This window comes from Salvelinus fontinalis, chromosome 14 (genome assembly GCF_029448725.1).
Source record: "Salvelinus fontinalis isolate EN_2023a chromosome 14, ASM2944872v1, whole genome shotgun sequence".
In the NCBI taxonomy this organism is placed as follows: domain Eukaryota; kingdom Metazoa; phylum Chordata; class Actinopteri; order Salmoniformes; family Salmonidae; genus Salvelinus; species Salvelinus fontinalis.
The window spans coordinates 27,280,138-27,301,236 of record NC_074678.1 but is presented as its reverse complement, the minus strand read 5'-3'; the positions used below and the strand labels follow the sequence as shown (position 1 = coordinate 27,301,236).

Here is a 21,099-nt window from a genome sequence, read left to right as displayed (position 1 = left end):
GTTATGTTCAGAACAACTTTGCATTACTTTTGTGATTGTTTTCCAAGTACGTACACAGTTCATAGGATACGGCATATCCAAACTACAAAATGTTTTCCCTTTGCAACCATTAGGATCGGCATTTTGTGAGTTAGAGTGGGATATATGCAGGTTCTCAGATGGTAGAGATGAAATATTGATTAAAAGCTAAATTTGTAATTTGTTGGTCCAAATCAAAGGCATCAGTGCACACACTGCAAAATGAGAGAAAGAGCACGTGTTTGAATTCATTTTGGAGCTGGTAAAGGATGCCTAATTCTGCTGACGTGCTGTTTGAGAGGAGAGGAAGGCTGGGGTTGAGGGATGTTGATGGTAGAGCTGAGCAACGCACTGCAGTCCTCTCTTTCATCCCCGCCGCATGGTAATGCAGTGCTTTGAAATTGAAATGATTTGAAAATAGAATACACTGGCAAATTAGCCTGTTTGCTGTCCCGCTGGTGCCTGGGCCTCTTTGAACATCCCCCTTTCCTCATCATCTCACCTCCCCTCGCTGAGGCCTGGCCTCAGAGGCATGCTCCGTGCTCTGTGTCATGTTGGGAGCCTTGGCTAGAACCCTGATGAACATTGGCTGTCCAGCTTCTGTCAGAGTACAACTCATCTGGAGTTTAGAGACCGAGCATCCAGCTAGCATAACATCATACCATGTTGTTTAGGAGCAGGTGCATTGTTCAGCTGCAGGTTGGGTTTGGCCTTTAGTCAGGGCCATGGGGTGCGGCTAGTGAGTGGGGTAGTCTACAGGTGTCAGGATGTAGGTAGATGGGAGTTGTTTGAAGACAAGCCCCTCCTGAATCACTCTGAGCATCCACAGAGACTTGAACTGGAATGAGAAAGTGAAAGAAACCAAGACAGATAAACAGACCCAGGCAGACCTAAACAGAAAGACAGAGGGGGAGAGACTGACGGACAGAACGATAGCAAGAGAGAGAAGGAGAGAACAGTCTCAGAATCTCCATTTAGCTGCGACATAAAAGGCCCAAAGCAAAGGAACCAAACCAATTTGATCAGGCTGCATCCCTGGCAACGACGGATACAAAATGAATACATAAGCAGATCATCCAGAAAGTAACATTTATGTTTAATAAATTATTTCACTCATGAGGGTTGTTTTATGTGTGACAGCTCCTAGTAAGGTTGTTTAGCTCAGTGTCTGGAAGATTCCTTGTTTGGTCGTTATCTATGGTAGATTTCACATGCTCAGGGCGGCATCTAACTCAATCACAGCCATCTCCACGCTTGATTTTCTCAAGTCCTTTTGATGTATCAAAGTGAGACGAACAGATGCATACCGATACAATTTGTAAAAAGAATATATACATACAGTACCAGTCAAGTTTGGACACATTCAAGGGTTTTTCTTTATTTTTACTATTTTCTACATTGTAGAATAACAGTGAAGACATCAAAACTATGAAATAACACATATGGAGTCATGTAGTAACCAAAAAAGTGTTAAACAAATCAAAATATATTTTATATTTGAGATACTTCAAAGTAGTCACCCTTTGCCTTGATGACAGCTTTGCACACTCTTGGCATAATCTTAACCAGCTTCATGAGGTAGTCCCCTGGAAATCATTTCAATTAACAGGCAAGCCTTGTTAAAAGTTCATTTGTGGAATTTCTTTCCTTCTTAATGTGTTTGAGTTAATCAGTTGTGTTGTGACAAGGTAGGGGTGGTATACAGAATACAGCCCTATTTGGTAAAATACCAAGTCCATATTATGGCAAGAACGTCTCAAATAAGCAAAGAGAAACAACAGTCCATCATTACTTTAAGACATGAAGGTCATTAAATACGGAACATTTCAAGAACTGTGAAAGTTTCTTCAAGTGCAGTCGCAAAAACCATCAAGCGCTATGATGAAACTGTCTCACATGAGGATCGCCACAGGAAAAGAAGACCCAGAGTTACCTCTGCTGTAGAGGAAAAGTTCATTAGAGTTACCAGCCTCAGAAATTGCAACCCAAATAAGTGTTTCACAGAGTTCAAGTAACAGACACATCTCAACATCAACTGTTCAGAGGAGACTGTGTGAATCAGGGCTTCATGGTTCAATTGTTGCAAAGAAAACACTATTAAAGGACACTAATAATAAGAAGAGATTTGCTTGGGCCAACAAACACGAGCAATTGACATTAGACCAGTGGAAATCTGTTCTTTGGTCTGATGAGTCCAAATTTGAGATTTTTGGATCCATCTGCCGTGTCTTTGTGAGACTCAGAGTAAGTGGTTCCCACCGTGAAGCATGGAGGAGGAGATGTGATGGTGTGGGGGTGCTTTGCTGTTGACACTGTCAGTGATTTATTTAGCATGGCTTCCATAGCATTAACCAGCATGGCTTCCATAGCATTCTGCAGCAATACGCCATCCCATCTGATTTGTGCTTAGTGGGACTATCATTTGTTTTTCAACAGGACAATGACCCAAAACACCTCCAGGCTGTGCAAGTGCTATTTGACCAAGAAGGAGAGTGATGGAGTGCTGCATCAGATGACCTGGCCTCCACAATCACTGGACCTCAACCCAATTGAGATGGTTTGGGATGAGAAGGAAAAGCAGCCAACAAGTGCTCAGCATATGTGGGAACTCCTTCAAGATTGTTGGAAAAACATTCCTTATGAAGCTGGTTAAGATAATGCCAAAGCTGTGTGTGCAAAGCTGTCATCAAGGCAAAGGGTTGCTACTTTGAAGAATCTCAAATCTAAAATATATTTTGATATGTTTAACACTTTTTTGGTTACTACTTGATTCCATATATGTTATTTCATGGTTTTGGTATCTTCACTATTATTCTACAATGTAGAAAATAGTAAAAATAAAGAAAAACTCTTGAATAAGTCGGTGTGTCCAAACGTTTGACTGGTACTGTAAATTATTTTAAAACTTTACAAGATGTTGAGTCAGGACACTTCAAGCAATTTAGGATAAAAATTAAGAGTACTTTATAGTGAATGGATGCATAGAATTTCACCCTAAAAAGACGTGGTCTGACTTCCTTCCATATAAAAAAAAAGGTGTGTATGTGTAATGAGTGAACATAGAAATTGACAAGAAAGAACATAATTTATGCGCAGTGGGGCATACTAATCAATGATTATAGGAACATGTGAAGCATTGATCAAAAATCATCATGCATTGCCAATACTACATCTTGTGATTCCAGTACAATTAGCACTATCTGTATCTGCACTTTTAATTGGATCAATATTTTGCTCTGCTGGGAAATTGGTCACACTCAAGTCTATCCTCTCCTTGTGCTTACTTAACTTTATATCGAATGGAGATGCCACTCTTCATGATCAAATGGTCAAGGCCTGAATGATTATGCCCACACTCGGCTGGCCAATAACAGAGCTGCTACAGCACATGCTCCTGTTAGCTTATTTATTTTCATTGTTTCTCCTAGGATTTTTTCAGCAGCAGCAGTGCCAAAGTGGCTGTGACCAATGGCGCATTTTAAAGGTCGTCTTCTTGTCCGCAGCAAATAAAAAATAAAAAACAATTTTAAGCTAATTTCCTTCAATTCTACACATTTTGCCATAGGTCTGAGAGACAATTTGCAGTTTTAAAGCTAATTTCCTGCAGTGATACACTTTTCCACATGGCTTGTACCTTGTTCTTATGCAATCTGAGTTTTATGTTGGTGATTGTCAGTTCTCAAATATGATCTTATTAAAACATATATAAGTCCACTATCTTTTCTACATACTTTATATAGGGGAAACACTGATCTTGCTATGTGCTCCTCGCAGGGGGTGGTGTCGCTGACCCCCTCCCCTGGCAACTTCCCCTCAACAGGAAGGGTGCTTATTACGAGGTGTGTCATTTCCTATGTCCCTGTTCTCATTCTGACAGCTCCTAATGAAATCCCCCCTGCGTGCACACACACACCCACCCACATACACACACACATCGATGTTACCTGCCTTTAAATCCTGTCAGTGGCTGCCTCTAATGAGCAGCAGCACCTTTACAATCCAAAGGCGCTGTGACATTTGGGTCCCCAGGTCCTCTCTGCTCACCCCAGGGGGGATTCCAAGAAAATACACTTTTGCTGGCATTTACTACTGATATTTGAAACCCAGCATCAGAGCCTTTTTCGCTGGGTCCAGAGACCCTTGTCATCAGTTGTTAGAATGTCAGCCATGTTACGGAAATCAAATATTTATGAATCTCCAGTTGTTACCATTTGTGACTGATGTTACACAGTATTACACAGTGACTGAGTGTGCAGTACATGTCAAATATATCATAATATATAGGTATATAAAGGTATAGGTATGTGTATTGATTCATTAGGGGAGAAAACACTGAAGTAGAGGGCTGCGGGTCCAGACAGAGATCATTGCGGCACGGTCAGCATTTTTCACGTTGCGGGCGGTCAGACAGATTATTTTGGGATGAAAATATATTTTTTGTCTCACAGATTATTTGGAAACATAATCTTTCTGCTTTGTAAAAGCACATCTTTGTCACATTATTTATCTTTGTCGCTGCTTCACCTTCAGTAGCCTACTTTTCCTATTTTAGTTGGGTGTGTGAGATCAGCCTGGTCTCATAGACTAGACGTAACATAGGAAATACGTGACACTGAAATGATTATGATATGTCACATTCAGTGTTTTTACATACGACAGAAGTATAATGCAAATGACTAGCAACCCAAAGGTTGCGTGTCCAATCTCATTACCGAAAACTCTAGCATTTGAGCTAATTAGCATTTTGTTTTACTACTTAGCATGTTAGGTAACCCTCCCCCTAACCCTAACCTTTTTAGCTAACTTTTCACCTAACACTAACCTGTAACCTTTAACCTAACTCCTAACCTTAACCCTAAACCCTAATCCAGCTAACATTAGCCAGCTTGCTAACGGTAACCACCTAGTCACCTAGCTAACGTTAGCCAATATAAATTGGAATTCGTAACATATCATACATTTTGCAAATGTAACACATTGGACTAATGGCAATTCCTAACATATCATACACATTGTAATACATAACATTTGACAAGAAATGGATGATGGACATCCACAAATGAATACATACTATAAGAAATGTAACATATCATACTAAATGGAGTGTCTCGGATTTACATATAGAATAATGAAAAATGCGTATACTGGATATGTGGTCTCATTGAAATAGAGTAGGCTGCCTATGCATGGTTGGAGAATCACTGGCAGTTATCTTTCCAAGGAAATGCCTGAAAATCGTCGCACTCCTAAAAGGTAGGCTTTATGTAACGGCTTTCCTCCTCCTCTTCATCAGAAGAGGAGGAGCAGGGATTGAACCAAAATTCAGCGGAGTTTGAAGACATATTTATTAAAGAAAAAAAACACGAACTTGACTAAACTAACAAAACAACAAACGGTGTAGACAGACCTGGACGACGGACTCACATAACACGAATAACGCACAAACAGGGAAAATAGCTTACACATAAATTAACGAAGAACAAACAAACCGAAACAGTCCCGTATGGTGCGACAAACACTGACACAGGAGACAACCACCCACAACGAACACTGTGAGACAACCTACCTAAATATGACTCTTAATTAGAGGAACGCCAAACACCTGCCTCTAATTAAGAGCCATACCAGGCAACCCATAAACCAACATAGAAACAGAAAACATAGAATGCCCACCCAAACTCACGTCCTGACCAACTAACACATACAACAAACTAACAGAAATAGGTCAGGAACGTGACACTTTAAAAATAGCTTGAGAAACTGCAAGTCTCCCCAACTCTGCTTTTCTTCCAAATCCGTCAAGTATATTGTCATATAGCCTAGTAATAATGGGCTCAATTTAACCCAGGCTATTTCTTAGATTATTTTTGCACATTTTGATATCGCCTATAGGGCACAAAATTGCTGAGACCATGGCTGGCATCACATGTGCCTACGGTTGGGACCAGTTCTTGCAGTTGGAGTTGGACAGAAAACCTGTGGGTGCAGTATGAAAAGCTGTGGGTGCAGTATGAAAAGCTGTGGGTGCAGTATGAAAAGCTGCGGGTGCGGGCGGGATGAAGAAATCAGTCCCGCGCAGACCTCTACACTGAAGCACATTCAAGTAGCATCATGAAATATTCACGCTGGAAAATGGTTACAAATCATTTTTGAAGAAAGAAATGTTTTATGTCAGGTCTCACTGTGCCAATACAGTATCCTACTTGGATTCTCTCACTAGCATCTGCATGGAAGAGAGCAAACAGAAAAGATGGGGATGATGTGCAATACCAGTTAAATAGCTGAGTGCAACAGGGTTGAGTCCTGTATGACACAGTTGACGTAGTTCTCATATGTTACAAGCTGTACTGTATATGAAAGTACGTGTTGGAAAATAAGCCTTAACTCCCATGGGAGTGTGCTCTAGATGCGTCTTGTTCAAGTCTGTGGTAATCGGTCCTGTCAACGAAAGCTTCATCCTAGCCTCTCCCCCTCATCTTGTGCTTTAGCCGTCACACATTTTAGTACAGTATGTCTCCCTTCTATGAGGGTAGAGAATGCTCTCTCTCTCTCTGTCAGGTGTGACCAGTAGTAGGGTGCGTAGTTGGACAGACAGGCTGCTGGGTTGGAACTGAAGGAAAATCAGGGCGGTTGCCGAGGCTTTTAGTTCCATATGGCATGGTTAGTTGCCTTGGGCTCGACATGTTAGCCTAGACGTGTGAGAAGCCTTGTCATAGGCAGGCAGGCAGCCAGGCAGGCAGCTGAGAGGGTCATCTGTTGTACTGGATATATACTATGTGTGTTCTGCAAAGCACATAGTAGTCACGTGGTCTTCTCTACCCTGCCTATCTGTATAGTTCTACAGAGCCCCGAGAGCTGCATGCACAGCTGGCTTAAAGCGGCAATCAGCAGTTGAAACAATAACAACGTTTTTCGCTAAAAAGCTGAGGGATGGTGCTCGAGAAATATAACCACTCAAATTCATAGACAGAGTATAGGAAAGTATTCAGACCTCATGACTTTTTCCACATTTGGTTAGGTTACAGCCTTATTCTAAATGTATTAAAAAAATCTGCATCGATCTGCACACAGTACCCCATAATGACAAAGCAAAAACAGGTTTTTAGAAATGTGTGCTAATTTATTACAAATAAAAAACTGAAATATCACATTTACATAAGAATTCAGACTCTTTACTCAGTACTTTGTTGAAGCACCTTTGGCAGCGATTATAGCCTTGAGTCTTCTTGGGTATGACACTACAAGCTTGGCACACCTGTATTTGGGGAGTTTTTTCCCATTCTTCTCTGCAGATCCTCTCAAGCTCTGTCAGGTTGAATGGGGAGCGTTGCTGCACACCTATTTTCAGATCACTCCAGAGATGTTCGATCAGGTTCACGTCCGGGCTCTGGCTGGGCCACTCATTCAGAGACTTGTCCCGAAGCCACTCCTGCGTTCTCTTGGCTGTGTGCTTAGGGTTGTTGTCCTGTTGGAACGTGAACCTTTGCCCCAGTCTGAGCTCCTGAGCCCTCTGGAGCAGGTTTTCATCAAGGATCTCTCTGTACTTTGCTCTGTTCATCTTTGCCTCAATCCTGACTAGTCTCCCAGTCCCTACCGCTGAAAAACATCCAGTTAAATCTTGGTTTCATCAGACCAGAGAATCTTGTTTCTCATGGTCTGAGAGTCTTTAGGTGCCTTTTGGCAAAATCCAAGAGGGCTGTCATGTGCCTTTTACTGAGAAGTGGCTTCTGTCTGGCCACTCTACCATAAAGGCTTGATTGGTGGAGTGCTGCAGAGATGGTTGTCCTTCTGGAAGGTTCTCCCATCTCCACAGTGGAACTCTAGCGCTCTGTCTGAGGGACAATTGGACAATTCTTTCGACCTCATGGCTTGGTTTTTGCTCCAGCATGCACTGTCAACTGTGGGACCTTATATAGACAGGTGTGTGCCTTTCCAAATCATGTCCAATCAATTGAATTTACCACAGGTGAACTCCAATCAAGTTGTAGAAACATCTCAAGGATGATCAATGGAAACAGGATGCACCTGAGCTCAATTTCGAGTCTGATAGCAAAGGCTGAATACATATGTAAATAAGGTATTTCTAAAAACCTGTTTTCACTTTGTCATTATGGGGTAGTGTGTCTAGATTGCTGAGGATTTGTATTTATTCAATTCCTTTTAGAATCAGGCTGTAACGTAACAAAATCTGGAAAAAGTCAATTAGTAATGTATGCACGCTAAAAACAAAAGGTTCCTGGAGTATCCTTTAGGGGTTCTTCAAGTTGAAACTGTGGGGGAACCCCTATACGTTATTTGAATAACCATTTAAAAGGGTTCTTCAAAGAACCCTTTTAATGGATCCTTGAAGAACCTTTTGAATAACCTTTTGAGGTTCATTTGATGAACTGCCCCCCTCCCCTATTATTATTATTAATAATAATAATATACATAACAATAACAACAATAACACCATATTTTAGTTTTCAGTGTTTATTTTAATTTTAATGGCAAAGCAGAATAAGAACAATCTAAAGATGAGGTAAACTCCCAGCAGAGCCCCAAGTTCAATGGATATATCCTCTGGCGTGTTGATGTTAATGTATTGATGTTTTCCGTATCCATATCCAGAATGATTTTGCAGTGCATGGTGATCGAACAAGTTTCCTGTTAAATTCATCAGAGATGAAGTCTGTGAATCCAAATCTTTTAAATTATACAGATAATTAACAAAACATGCACGACAGTATTCATACCTTGGTTTTTGTGGAAAATGTGAATGAACTGTTTTGATAATGGTTTTCATGCACATACATTGTCCATAATGTAGAGGCCTATGGGATATTCATTGAAGAGGTAAGGAGGGAGGATGATAAATGTGATCTGCATAACATACCAATTGACAAAAGGATGCAAAAGTGAGCAGTTCAGTCGTCTGCACCCAATACATGTTGCCTTCAACATATTCTTATAGCCTACGTATTCTTACCTCTTTGTTGATTTGATATCCATTACATATTGTCCATTTTCTGTTTTAGAAAGATTTGCACAAATATGAAAAGATAGGTGGTATCACCATAAAACAATATCAATTTACATCATACAAGGGACAAACCTTCCCTTTAAATTGAGACCTTTACATTTTTCAGTTAAGTGCCTGCACCTGCTGTCCTTTGAAATTCAAATCCAAATTTCAGTTGGGCAGTTAGGTTCCTGCAAGAACGCCCACCAACTAACGAGGTTCCTCAATGAACCTATTGGGGGCAATCTTCAGTGCTTAGAACCAAAGAACTTTCAAAGAACTTTGAGGATCTTATTTGTAGAGTGTGGATGCAAGGACTGACCATCCAGATATCAAAATGATAGTTTTAACCATGGTTTGAGGCAATACAGTGTTTACATTTACTTTGTTTACAAACTTTGGAGTTAAACAAGCTTATATTTTGGGTTCTGATGGGGTACGAGAGTTGAACTAAGCTCATGGGGCATTTATAAGTTATATTCTTCAAGAATCAATGGGTCCATATCAATAATTTATAAGTAAAAAAATGTATGCACCAACTGCTGATTGCCCCTTTAATGATGAGTGCAGGTTGAGGTTCTTATATTGTTTTAGATTGTTAATGCAGTCAAATCCTCCCCAGCCACACCTGTGAGCATTTGTTTCGCATCTGTGTTATTGTTTCTGCTTTGAGAGTGTGAGTCAGTCAGTCAAAGAGCCAGCCTCTCTCTGTTATGTGCCTCTAACATTTGAATAGAGTAGGATGGCATTGCATCAAGTGCACAATACATGGGTGGATGTATTCAGTAGTGTCCTGTTCCTGAGTACCACCTGGTCCTGAGTCATTTATCAAAGAGATCCACAGAGCTGTGAGCCCTGTAATTGGCTGTATAGCCATGCACACTGCACTACATGTGTCCCATGGGCACCAGGCTCATGACTCACTCGGCCCCTGGGAATGAGTTGTACTGTTGGACTTGATTTGAAAGGTAAGTTCTTGTGTATTCTGCTCTTGATCAAAATGTTATGGCACAAACTGCATTGTATGAAATATTTCACCATATAGGCTATATTTCACCATAGACATTCAGTCATTTATCAAAGGATGTGACATATTTGTTCATGCAAGAATATGTTTTATAGCCAGTATTATCGAAGGTCAGTACTTAATCCCCAGATTCATTGGCTTTTGTATGTTAGAGAGCCCATTGTTTTTATGGTCAAATCAATCATTGATTGAGTTGGTTTGTTTCCATTTGGATAGGCCTAAGATCCTTGACGAATGTGTCGTATGGATGCCCATGTGCACAATGTGAGATCAATTGAGCTCAAAGCATTAATGACCTAATCTGGTTGGAGCCTCAGGGTTCATAGTGCATTAAACTGTTAAGGGCCAGGAGCCCCGGAGTCGGCCGCCTGCCGCACGCCTCACCAGCCCACCTCTTTTTCTGCATTACAGAGTACTCAAGCGTGAAGTTGCACTTTATCAGTCAGAGATGAACACAAATCAATATCGGCACAACGAGGGATATGGAAATTCATTTGGAAGGGGTGTGTAAGAGCTAGGCTGCAGTAATAAATCAATTTATCATCTGACTGGGAGACAGCATTACTGGTGAGACAGACAGTGTGGGGGGGGGGGGGGATACAGAGACAACGGCACAGGCAAACAGTTTGGCAGTTAGACAGACGGAGAGGCAGAGAAAGGTAGACCGAGGTAAAGGGAGAAAGAGAAAATAAATACTGGGAAAGACAGAAAAACAGAGTCTCCCTAATCAGTGCAGTGGAGCCAGGTGCGACACACAAGTGTTGAGGCTCTCAGTACTCCAAGGGGGTCAGAGGGGTTGAAAGTCAGTGTGCAGGGCCTGGCCCTCAGTCACTTGGAGTTTAGGAGTGACGTGATGCTGACAGCATGCTGTCATGTTGCCGTCCTGACTGATATGATCCAACCATCCCCTCAGTTAGGGGACAGACATGCACAGTCATGTCACAGGGCACTGCAGTACCATGCTCCAGCATCTCCGTTCAGTTGCTTTATAAGCCTTACCTTAGCCTATGAGAATGTGATGGTTTAATGATGTGATGTGTTTAATTAATGTTTAATGATGTGTTCTGATAAGGTAGGCTACAGTTTACTTTACTCTAACTGTTTTCATTTTTTGTCATTTATCTCACAAAATCAATCTCAGCAAGGCTGCTGGGTGAAACGGGATGTTTACGCCAAATGTTCTCTCCAGTGTTGAATGACCTCTGTTTTCTTCTCCAGAATGTTGCTACAAATTATAGAGGTGTCATGCCATTGCCTACTGCTCTAGCATTCTGGCTACAAGACATGAGGAAAATAAATGACTGGACTATTTTAATAGAATGAACAGAAAACAGAGCATTTCCATTTCCCCCTCCCATCCCTGCCTCTCATTGCTTCCCTGTTTTGGTTCTCCTGTACTGTATTGTCATGAAGGAGCATGATCATAAGCAGGATGAGTTTGAGTGATGTGTGTGAAGGATTCTTTCATTGGTCATACTGTGTATCTCACTCTTCCATGTGCTGCTCTCTGCTTACACATGCTTGATCTAGCTGGCATGTGTCTAGACTAGCGCTTTGTCAACCTTGTGTGTCTGTGTGTGCCCCCGTCTGTCTTTCTGTGCCCCCCGTCTGTCTTTCTGTGTGCCTGTCTGTCTTTCTGTGTGCCTGTGTGTCTTTCTGTGCCCCCGTCTGTCTTTCTCTCTGTTTGTCCATCTGTGTCGTGTTTATAGTACAGTCCATTGCTGTGGTCTTTGTGCTGTTACTCACTAAATTAATCCTGTCTTGGTTTATTCTGCTGCAGTCTGACCTATTTCCTGCTTTATTATTTTGCCAATGAGGGAGAATTAAGCAATTAACCTCTGTGTTTGGAGCCACCTAATACATGAACTTTTTTCCATTTGCATTTTGGTACTCTGTGATCCTACAATGAAATGAATTAATTTAGGTTCTATTTTACATATTTACATAGTATGAGTCCACTAATGATTCAATCTGGAGTATTCTCTTTTAGCACATTAACATTCACAGACGTGTGCTACTTATTGGAACATAATGTTACAAGACACCCTCACAAACATCCATAACAATTATGCTTTTGTCTGTTAACTTGAAATTGGGAAAGAGGGGTGAGAATGACATGAGGTAAAGCTCTGTTCTGAAAACACCCTATCTGTTTTACTGGGAACGACTTATCTTACATTCTTGAATCTTTTTGAAAGAAAGAGTCCTATTTTGAAGATCCTTCTTGTTTTGTTACAGTACTTTGTAACAAAAGTCTGACTATCTCATAGCTACCAAGCTCCACAAATGTGTATGATATTGTTTACATTCTTTCTCTTTCAGTAAAATTTTTCACAGAGAAAATCACTTAAGATTTCTTTCTCTTCTGAGCGTTTTTAAGGTTTGTGTGTTCTTGTATTCTCTGTTTCCTCCATCTTCTCCATTCTTGATCCTAGGTCCCCTTACAAAGAAACACAATGATGATTTAGGTGATAATGACGGGGCGGAGGATGAAGGTATTTTTTGATGCCAAACTGATTTGCATGACAAGGAACCCTCCGATTTTTCCTCTTTGTTTTTGTTTTTTACATTTCTTGTCCTTTTTTTGAAAGTGAAGATTTTTTTTTTTCGTAATTTTTGCTGGATGTGTTTTGTCTTTTTTGCTTGATGTTTTAAGAGTATGTTTAATGTCGCCCATCATTCCAGAGTACTTAATTGTTAATAATCTAACATAGGTTTTTGCTTGAATTCTTTTTACATTTTGTAAAAAAATAAATACATGTTGCATCCCATCTAAATGAGAGTAACTATTAACCTTTCAATGAAATCGTAACACCTTTTTGCATGATTTTTCACAACTCTTTTCCTTTTCCAAAATAAAATATACTATTCCAACCCTGGGGAATTTGATACCCTGATCAATCCTAACACATGTCACCTTCAGTTGTGTTATAAAAAAACTGTACGTTTCCTATGCAACATGTATGGATGTTCCTGGATCGTTATGGGCAAAGACATGTAACGTATTGATCACAAAATCCCTTCCTAACGAGGCCTCTTCATCACTATTTTACACAAATTCAAGTACATTATGGCACAGTTATGTAAACCTAGGAATCAAGGCCAAATGTTTAAATCGACAAATCTAAAATGGGCTTCTCACTGAAAAGTAACAGACTGAAGAAAGTACTCAAATAACCCCAAATTAAGTTATTCAAAGAGGACGTGAGAAAGTTAACTTCCTACTTAATGACAGAACACAGTCTTAATAATGCACATCTCCTGTATAATCTGGTGAAATAAGCACCAATTACAGAAAACTAAACTAGGAATGCTGCAGCTATCTTTGATCTGCAGCAACTTGCGATTTCCTGAGTACACACATCAAAAGATTAGAGACACAAATATACAGTGAAATCCCAGCCAGCCTCTCGAGTATTCACTTGATAAAGAATCCAGGCCAGACTAATAATCCTCTCTAAAACAGAAGACAATATGCTGTTAAAACCAACGCATTGAGATGTGTGAATGAATTGGCCCAAGGACCAATCGGCTTGATATCTCACTGGCGATGCTCTTTTGACATTTAACCTCTAGCCACAACAGAGATATGTAATCAAACAACAACAACAACAACACACTGCCATGGAACCTCAATGTCATGGAATGTAAGGTGTGCAGTTTTCTGTAGGTGCCACTCCACCTGTGGATTTGTAATGGATGGGGACTTTTGTCCTCAGCAGGATTGTGACAGGGACATTCTCTTTATACTGTAGCTTGTTAGCAAGGCCATCCAGATTTGGCATTGGATGGAGATCCAGTGCAGTGCTTTTACAGCTAGTCTTCTGTGATGTGAGCGCCTGTATAGGAATGCACCTGTCCTCACTTACCTCTGTACCTTACCTACAGCTAGGATTAGCCTAGCACGCTATGGTGTCCACGTAGGATGCATGACCGAACCCTATGATTAGTAGGCCCAGTTTAGAACAAATGGCTAAATTGCCATCTATTCTCAAAAGCCAGCACACACAATTCCCTGGCTTCTATTCCTCATTTATGGAGGTTTAAAATGGTTTGACCTCTGTCAGAGAAGCCTGGAATCCCTCCAAAGGATTTACTTGCTTTTTTGCCACTCACAAAGATGAAGTGAACACAAGAACAAACAGCATAAAGGACTGTGAATGACATGGATGATGTAATGGACATCCTGACAGACACCATAGCCATAACCCTCTGTGACCAGATGTGTGTCACTTTAATCTGCTGTTGGCACCCGCACAAGAGACAGAGGGGGGAAACACATGCACTGTATGAATCTTTCACATGTACGCATGAACGCATACATTGACATAGACAGACAAACAGGCACACAATCTTTCCAGTTAGTCTTCATTCCTAGTTTTATTTTACATATTTAATCATTTACCTTGTTGTTATGTTTGTAACTATATGGAGAGATCAGGTATTACTCTCCTGTCTCAATGCTGCTCTAGTTTACACACTTGCGTGAATCCAGCTGCTCTTCTGTGATTCAATTAATTAATCAAAGTGAATGGAAGATGTTAGGATTCTGATGCGCAATTTCTGAAAATAATTTAGATTATATCTCTCTCTTTACAGTATCTCCTCTTTCCCTATTTCTCTCCCCTCTCTTGTTCTCTCTTTTCTTCACCACTAACTTATGCTTTTGCACACACACACACACACACACACACACACACACACACACACACACACACACACACACACACACACACACACACACATATGCATGCACACACTCAGCGGCTGCTCAGTCCTAATCAATATTATAGAAGTTATGGATTGCCTACTGAAGACGTGAGGATTAGAGGTGCCCTGGCATTTTCTTCCCTCTCTACTCCTCCTAGGAGCCCACTTTCACTGGAAATGTAAGAAAGAGAGCGAAGGAAAGAGAAAGACAGAGTGGGAGGAAGAAAATCAACTAAAAGAACAGAGATGGGCTTGGATTTTGCAAATACAGCCTCATGTTTTGCCATAAAGGCATTGTGGAAGATGCCATCTTACTTTCTTTACTATTTAATTACTTTCCTTAGCTCCGAAGACCTCCTGCAAGTGTCCCCTAACACCAAACATCGATAAGATATTGAACATGAATGTGGATATTTTGCACCCAAGATGAAACGCCTGTCTCCTTTGTGGAATATAAAAGTAATCAGAAGCCTATTTTTTTGTATCCCTCCCTATCCCCCATTTAATTCAAACCCAGCGGCCAAACTAGATGTCCTCCCTCAAAGACAGCATCAATTGAGTTGATGTCATTATGCAAAGTTCAGTAAGCGTAACACTTTGTTAAAGAGAAACGTTGGATGTCTGAAATTGAATTAAAAACTTTTCTTGAAGAATGTTAATCATTGAAACATTTAGGTTCAATCTTGTTTATTAGATTCTACGTTACTGATAAAACTAGCTACCTGTGCCGCTTAAATTGAAATGTCAGTTTTAATCTCTACGCTTCTTTAATGCTGACAGTTTATTGGCCCTCCAAAAATAAGAGCCCATAAAATTTCCTGAAACAAAAAACAAGATTAATATGGCATTTTCAATCACCAGGAACATGTCATACTTGTCATGTATGAAATGAACAGTCTCACGTGCAAAGCAGAAATTGTCTCAAAGCAAAGTCAATGTGTTCGAAATTATGAGAAAACAAAAGCGTCCACAATTTAGATTGCATCTCCAGCTGTCATTTTAATTTGTCCTTTAATCATTTCCTTCCCCTTGCAGACATCCGTGAAAGCGGTAGCCCCAAGCCAGTGATGGTATTTATCCATGGGGGATCCTACATGGAGGGCACTGGGAATATGTTTGACGGCAGCATCTTGGCAAGTTACGGCAATGTTATCGTCATCACAGTGAACTACCGGCTTGGAGTATTAGGTAAGGTTTTCCATCTTTTGTCCTTATCACTAATCCCCCAACACTAGCTACCTATATACATACCGGACAGTAGGCGCCCATCAATGCTTTTTCTTTGCCTTGGGGGGACAGTGTGAAACAGAGTGAAACGGAGGTGCTATGGTTTCACCCTCAATGAGATTATGCTGTCATTTGTTTTCATGAATATCCTTATTCTCGCTTCATATGGTGATTTACCCCTCCTGAAAAGCATCAAGGCTTTAATGCACACAACTCTGTGGCAATATCCTCCTTTCATTCACACCAACAGCAATATGTGTCAAAGGAAACTAAGCTTGGAGGCACAAGATTTAAGATGATAGTAAATATGGGGTATAATTATAACCATGAATACTTTATGACCAGCCCCCAGCATGAGCCCTAGCTTTTGTCCCCATAAAGCGACTATTTCCAAATTGATTTCCCTCCATAACAAGTCTTTATTTGTACAAATTATGAATATTAGAAAACGTGGTATGTCAGATGTTTTTATTGTGAACAATTTGGCAACAACTTGAATGCCTCCGGGATTTAAACTTGCAACGATAATGATTGGAATTTTAAAACATTAGGCCTGATTCCTCTGGACTGGTTTCATGTTGATAGTGTTCATGTGAAGATTTAAACACACCAGTTTTGGTGATGATCAGGTAAGTGGTGTGGCTGTGTTTTCACTAATGCTGGTTCTCCTGTCAAGCTAAGAAGCTGTGGTTTGGTGCTACAGGAAAAATGGGAGCATATTTAATCAGATGTATCTTTTTAGCATCACAAAGAGTCTTGTTGACATTTTCCTCAGTGTTTGTATTTACCCCTGTGGCGGTGGGGTAAGCGGATCAAACCACTCAGCTCTGCTGAATGAGATGAGAGCAGAGTAACGTTACAGGAGCAAGCAGACGCTGTGTGATGTGTGACAAGCCTGCGCTCTGCTCATCTGACCAGCCAATCAAGGGCCTGTCTAACAAGGCCCAGAAGTGCCTTGGCCTCTGTGGCCCTTTTGTAGTGAGGACTGTGTGTGAATGTGCAATAGGAAGTAACAGAGGGGCCCTGTCATCGTGGCCCCTCTGTGTGTGTGTGTGTGTGTGTGTGTGTGTGTGTGTGTGTGTGTGTGTGTGTGTGTGTGTGTGTGTGTGTGTGTGTGTGTGTGTGTGTGTGTGTGTGTGTGTGTGTGTGTGTGTGTGTGTGTGTGTGTGTGTGTGAGGCGAGGCGAGGAAAGGCTATTTAACCAACGCTGCTACTCCTCCTAATTAACCTGACAATTAGAGGAGAGCAGAAAAGAGGACGAGAGAGAACGGGAGAAAGAGAGCGAGAGAGAGAAAGACTGGGAGAGAGAATGCTAGTGGTGCTTTTCTCTCCCACTAATGATCCAGCCAACATTATTGCACCTTTTGGGTTCCTGGTCTTTTTTTTTTTGCCACCTGATGATTTGTTTTTCTTTGTCAGGGAAGGCATGCAGAGTCATAAGGAGCCCGAAATATGAGAGTGGCTGCCGTGAGCTTTATTTATCGGTTTGTGTGTAGCGCGGGATGGATTTGGCCAGGGGCCGTTTCTTGGCCTGCCTCCGTGTGTGTGTGTGCAGGTGTCAGGTTTTTGTAGGACGCCTTAATGGAATAATAGAACTCTGCTGTCAGTGCATCATTATCAGAATTGCTCTGAATTTATGGGCCGAATCATACTCATCATGGACTCCTGTATAAAACCACAGTCTGGCCGCACTTCAACTCACATAAGACCTATTTAAAACATAGCCCTGCGCACTGTAGTGTTGGCGTGAACCTTATGGCCTCAACACATTCTCTGGTCCAATCCATCGTTTAGCATCCTTTGAATTCCAGAATTGTAGAAGCTCACAAATATGACCTTTTAGTAGTTAAAGCCAAGGCTAATAAAGGAGTTAATAACATGTCTAAATCAGGATGGCTTTTATTGTGCTTAATGACTCCCTGTATCAGAACCCAGCTGGCCTTGAAAGCATCTGTTGATCCCCCAACAGTAGGTAGAGCAACAGAGGAAAGTGATCTACCACCGCTGTCTGGGCATTAGGTAAACAGCCCAGGTTCCACTGTTCCTCCTATGCTAGGCCTGCAGCACGCAGCATGTCAGCGTGATATTGCAGCAGGCAGGGTTCCGGGAGCAGATGCAGCCAGCCATGTTCGTCCCATTGTTTACCCTTTCAACAATCTTCACCGCTGCCTTTTGTTCTTGCTGAAATAATTGGTTCTGCAGTTTTTTATTTAATCATTGCATGTGGCCCAGTGTTGAGGATTATTGTTTTTCATGCTTATTTATTTATTCGCCCTGAAACAAATACCGCAGATAATTTGTTTCATTAGTCTGCGTCTCTTTCCTTTCTGTTGCTTCACGGCTGGCCTGCCCATTGGCCCGACTAACATGTTAGCTGCTGGCCTCAGTCGCTGACTGGTAACCCTGGGCTTGCCTAAGGATCTTTAAGAGGAACATGGAAAGTGTCTGACCCCATTTCTATGAGCAATGCGTCTTGGGAGATGCTTAATTTGAGTGTGTTTATTAATATGCGTTTAGCTGTTCTTCAGGATTGCCCTCTCTCTCTACAAATGCTACATGTATACAGTGTCTTGTATCTTGCGTGGATATTATATACTATTGTACAGTGGCAGTTAGTGCTGTTTAAGATGAGGCAGGACGATTTGTTTTCATGAGCATAGCCTTATTTCCGTTACAGCCTATTGGGTGACAGTCAACGTATGAATCATAACCTCTTATCATATCATCATTCTGAACATTCGTAACCTCCTTGCATCTGCAAAAAACCCAGCCTTACTTATGATTCAGTACTACACACATTGCTTTTATTATTTATTTACTAGCTAACTAAATGATAACACAGGATAAACATACACACTTAATACATTAGAAACAGGTCCCTAGCGACTGACACAATATGGCGTCTTGTTACAAAGGAGAGAGAAGAGAAAGAGAGAGAGAAAGAGATACTTTGTAACGGCTCTCGTTGGTGGTAGGAAGAGTGGACCAAAGCGCAGCGTGGAAAGTGTTCATGATTTTTTAAATTCAAAAAACAGTCAAACAAAATAACAAAAGCGAAAACGAAAGCGCATAGTTCTGTCAGGCTAAGGCACTAAACAGAAAACAAGATCCCACAACGTAATGGTGGGAAAAAGGGCTGCCTAAGTATGATCCCCAAATCAGAGATAACGATAGACAGCGGCCAAAAACAAAGAAACAGAAGACATAGAATTTCCCATCCGAGTCACACCCTGACCTAACCAAACATAGAGAATAATAAGGATCTCTAAGGTCTGGGCGTGACACACTTATCGTTGGTACATTTTAGGAACTACTCTCACAGTAATCATATACATTGCACACGAACCGCCGCCCGTTTGGAGTAAGAAATCATGCATTTATTTACGTGGGAATGCTTTTGTTCGCCATTTATCTCTGTTTGAATACCATTTATCTCTGAATGTGTAAATATTTGCATGAACAAGACATGTGACTAACAGAAATGGAATAATGTGTCCCTGAACAAAGGGGGGGTCAAAATCAAAAGTAACAGTCAGTATCTGGTGTGGCCACCAGCTGCATTAAGAACTGCAGCGCATCTCCTCCTCATGGACTGCACCAGATTTGCCAGTTCTTGCTGTGAGATGTTACCCCACCAAGGCACCTGCAAGTTCCCGGACATTTCTGGGGGGAATGGCCCTAGCCCTCACCCTCCAATCCAACAAGTCCCATACGTGCTCAATGGGGTTGAGATCCAGGCTCTTCGCTGGCCATGGCAGAACACTGACATTCCTGTCTTGCAGGAAATCACGCACAGAACGAGCAGTGTGGCTGGTGGCATTGTCATGCTGGACGACCATGTCAGGATGAACTTGCAGGAAGGGTACCACATGAGGAAGGAGGATGTCTTCCCTGTAACGCACAGCATTGAGATTGCCTTCAATGACAACAAGCTCAGTCCGATGATGCTTTGACACACCGCCCCCAGACCATGACGGACCCTCCACCTCCAAATCGATCTCGTTCCAGAGTACAGGCCTCGGTGTAACGCTCATTCCTTCGACGATAAACGTGAATCCGACCATCACCCCTGGTGAGACAATACCGCGACTCGTCAGTGAAGAGCACTTTTTGCCAGTCCTGTCTGGTCCAGCGACGGTGGGTTTGTGCCCATAGGCGACGTTGTTGTCGGTGATGTCTGATGAGGACCTGCCTTACAACAGGTCTACAAGCCCTCAGTCCAGCCTCTCTCAGCCTATTGCGGACAGTCTGAGCACTGATGGTGGGATTGTGCGTTCCTGGTATAACTCGGGCAGTTGTTGATGCCATCCTGTACCTGACCCGCATGTGTGATGTTCGGATGTACCGATCCTGTGCAGGTGTTGTTACACGTGGTCTGCCACTATGAGGACGATCAGCTGTCCGTCCTGTCTCCCTGAAGCGCTGTCTTACGCGTCTCACAGTACGGACATTGCAATGTATTGCCCTGGCCACATCTGCAGTCCTTATACCTCCTTGCAGCATGCCTAAGGCACGTTCACGCAGATGAGCAGTGCCCTGGGCATCTTTCTTTTAGTGTTTTTCAGAGTCAGTAGAAAGGCCTCTTTAGTGTCCTACGTTTTCATAACTGGGACCTTAATTGCCTACCGTCTGTAACCTGTTAGTGTCTTAACGACCGTTCCACAGGTGCATGTTCATTAATTATTTATGGTTCATTGAACAAGCATGGGAAACAGTGTTTAAACCCTTTACAATGAAGATCTGTGAAGTTATTTGGATTTTTACGAATTATCTTTGAAAGACAGAGTCCTGACAAAGGGACGTTTCTTTTTTTGCTGAGTTTAGAACTAACGAGTTAGTAAACCCACTACAATCATGCAGTAATGTTACAGTGTACAGTCAGTAAGCAGTTACACTGTCGGGCCCGGTGGCAATAAATTAATAAAACCAAAAGCTTACCTTGACTTGGAAGAGTTCCAGTGTTGTGTTGGATATTCATAGCCAGGTAGCTAACATAGCATCCCCCTGTTTGGGCAGGGTGTTTCAGTAGGCTAAACTATGTAGCTGTATTTGCTATCTAAGTAAGTGAAACTGAAAGTGAGATAAAAAATGACAATTTCTCTCTATATAAATTTCT

General features: G+C 41.6%; 1 protein-coding gene across 11 annotated transcripts in view; it reads left to right on the top strand.

The window, feature by feature from the left end:
* LOC129810545 (neuroligin-1-like) overlaps positions 1–21,099 on the top strand; it is a 341,636-nt gene that overhangs the window by 110,845 nt on the left and 209,692 nt on the right. For 7 of the 11 annotated variants that reach the window (XM_055861128.1, XM_055861129.1, XM_055861135.1 and 4 more), the window contains 2 exons: positions 12,482–12,541; positions 15,792–15,944. The exons of 1 other annotated variant lie outside the window; for it this stretch is intronic. In XM_055861128.1, the coding sequence (XP_055717103.1) occupies positions 12,482–12,541; positions 15,792–15,944 (213 nt within the window). The remainder of the gene's footprint in view (positions 1–12,481; positions 12,542–15,791; positions 15,945–21,099) is intronic. 3 more of the 11 variants (XM_055861137.1, XM_055861136.1, XM_055861134.1) reach the window with 1 other exon arrangement.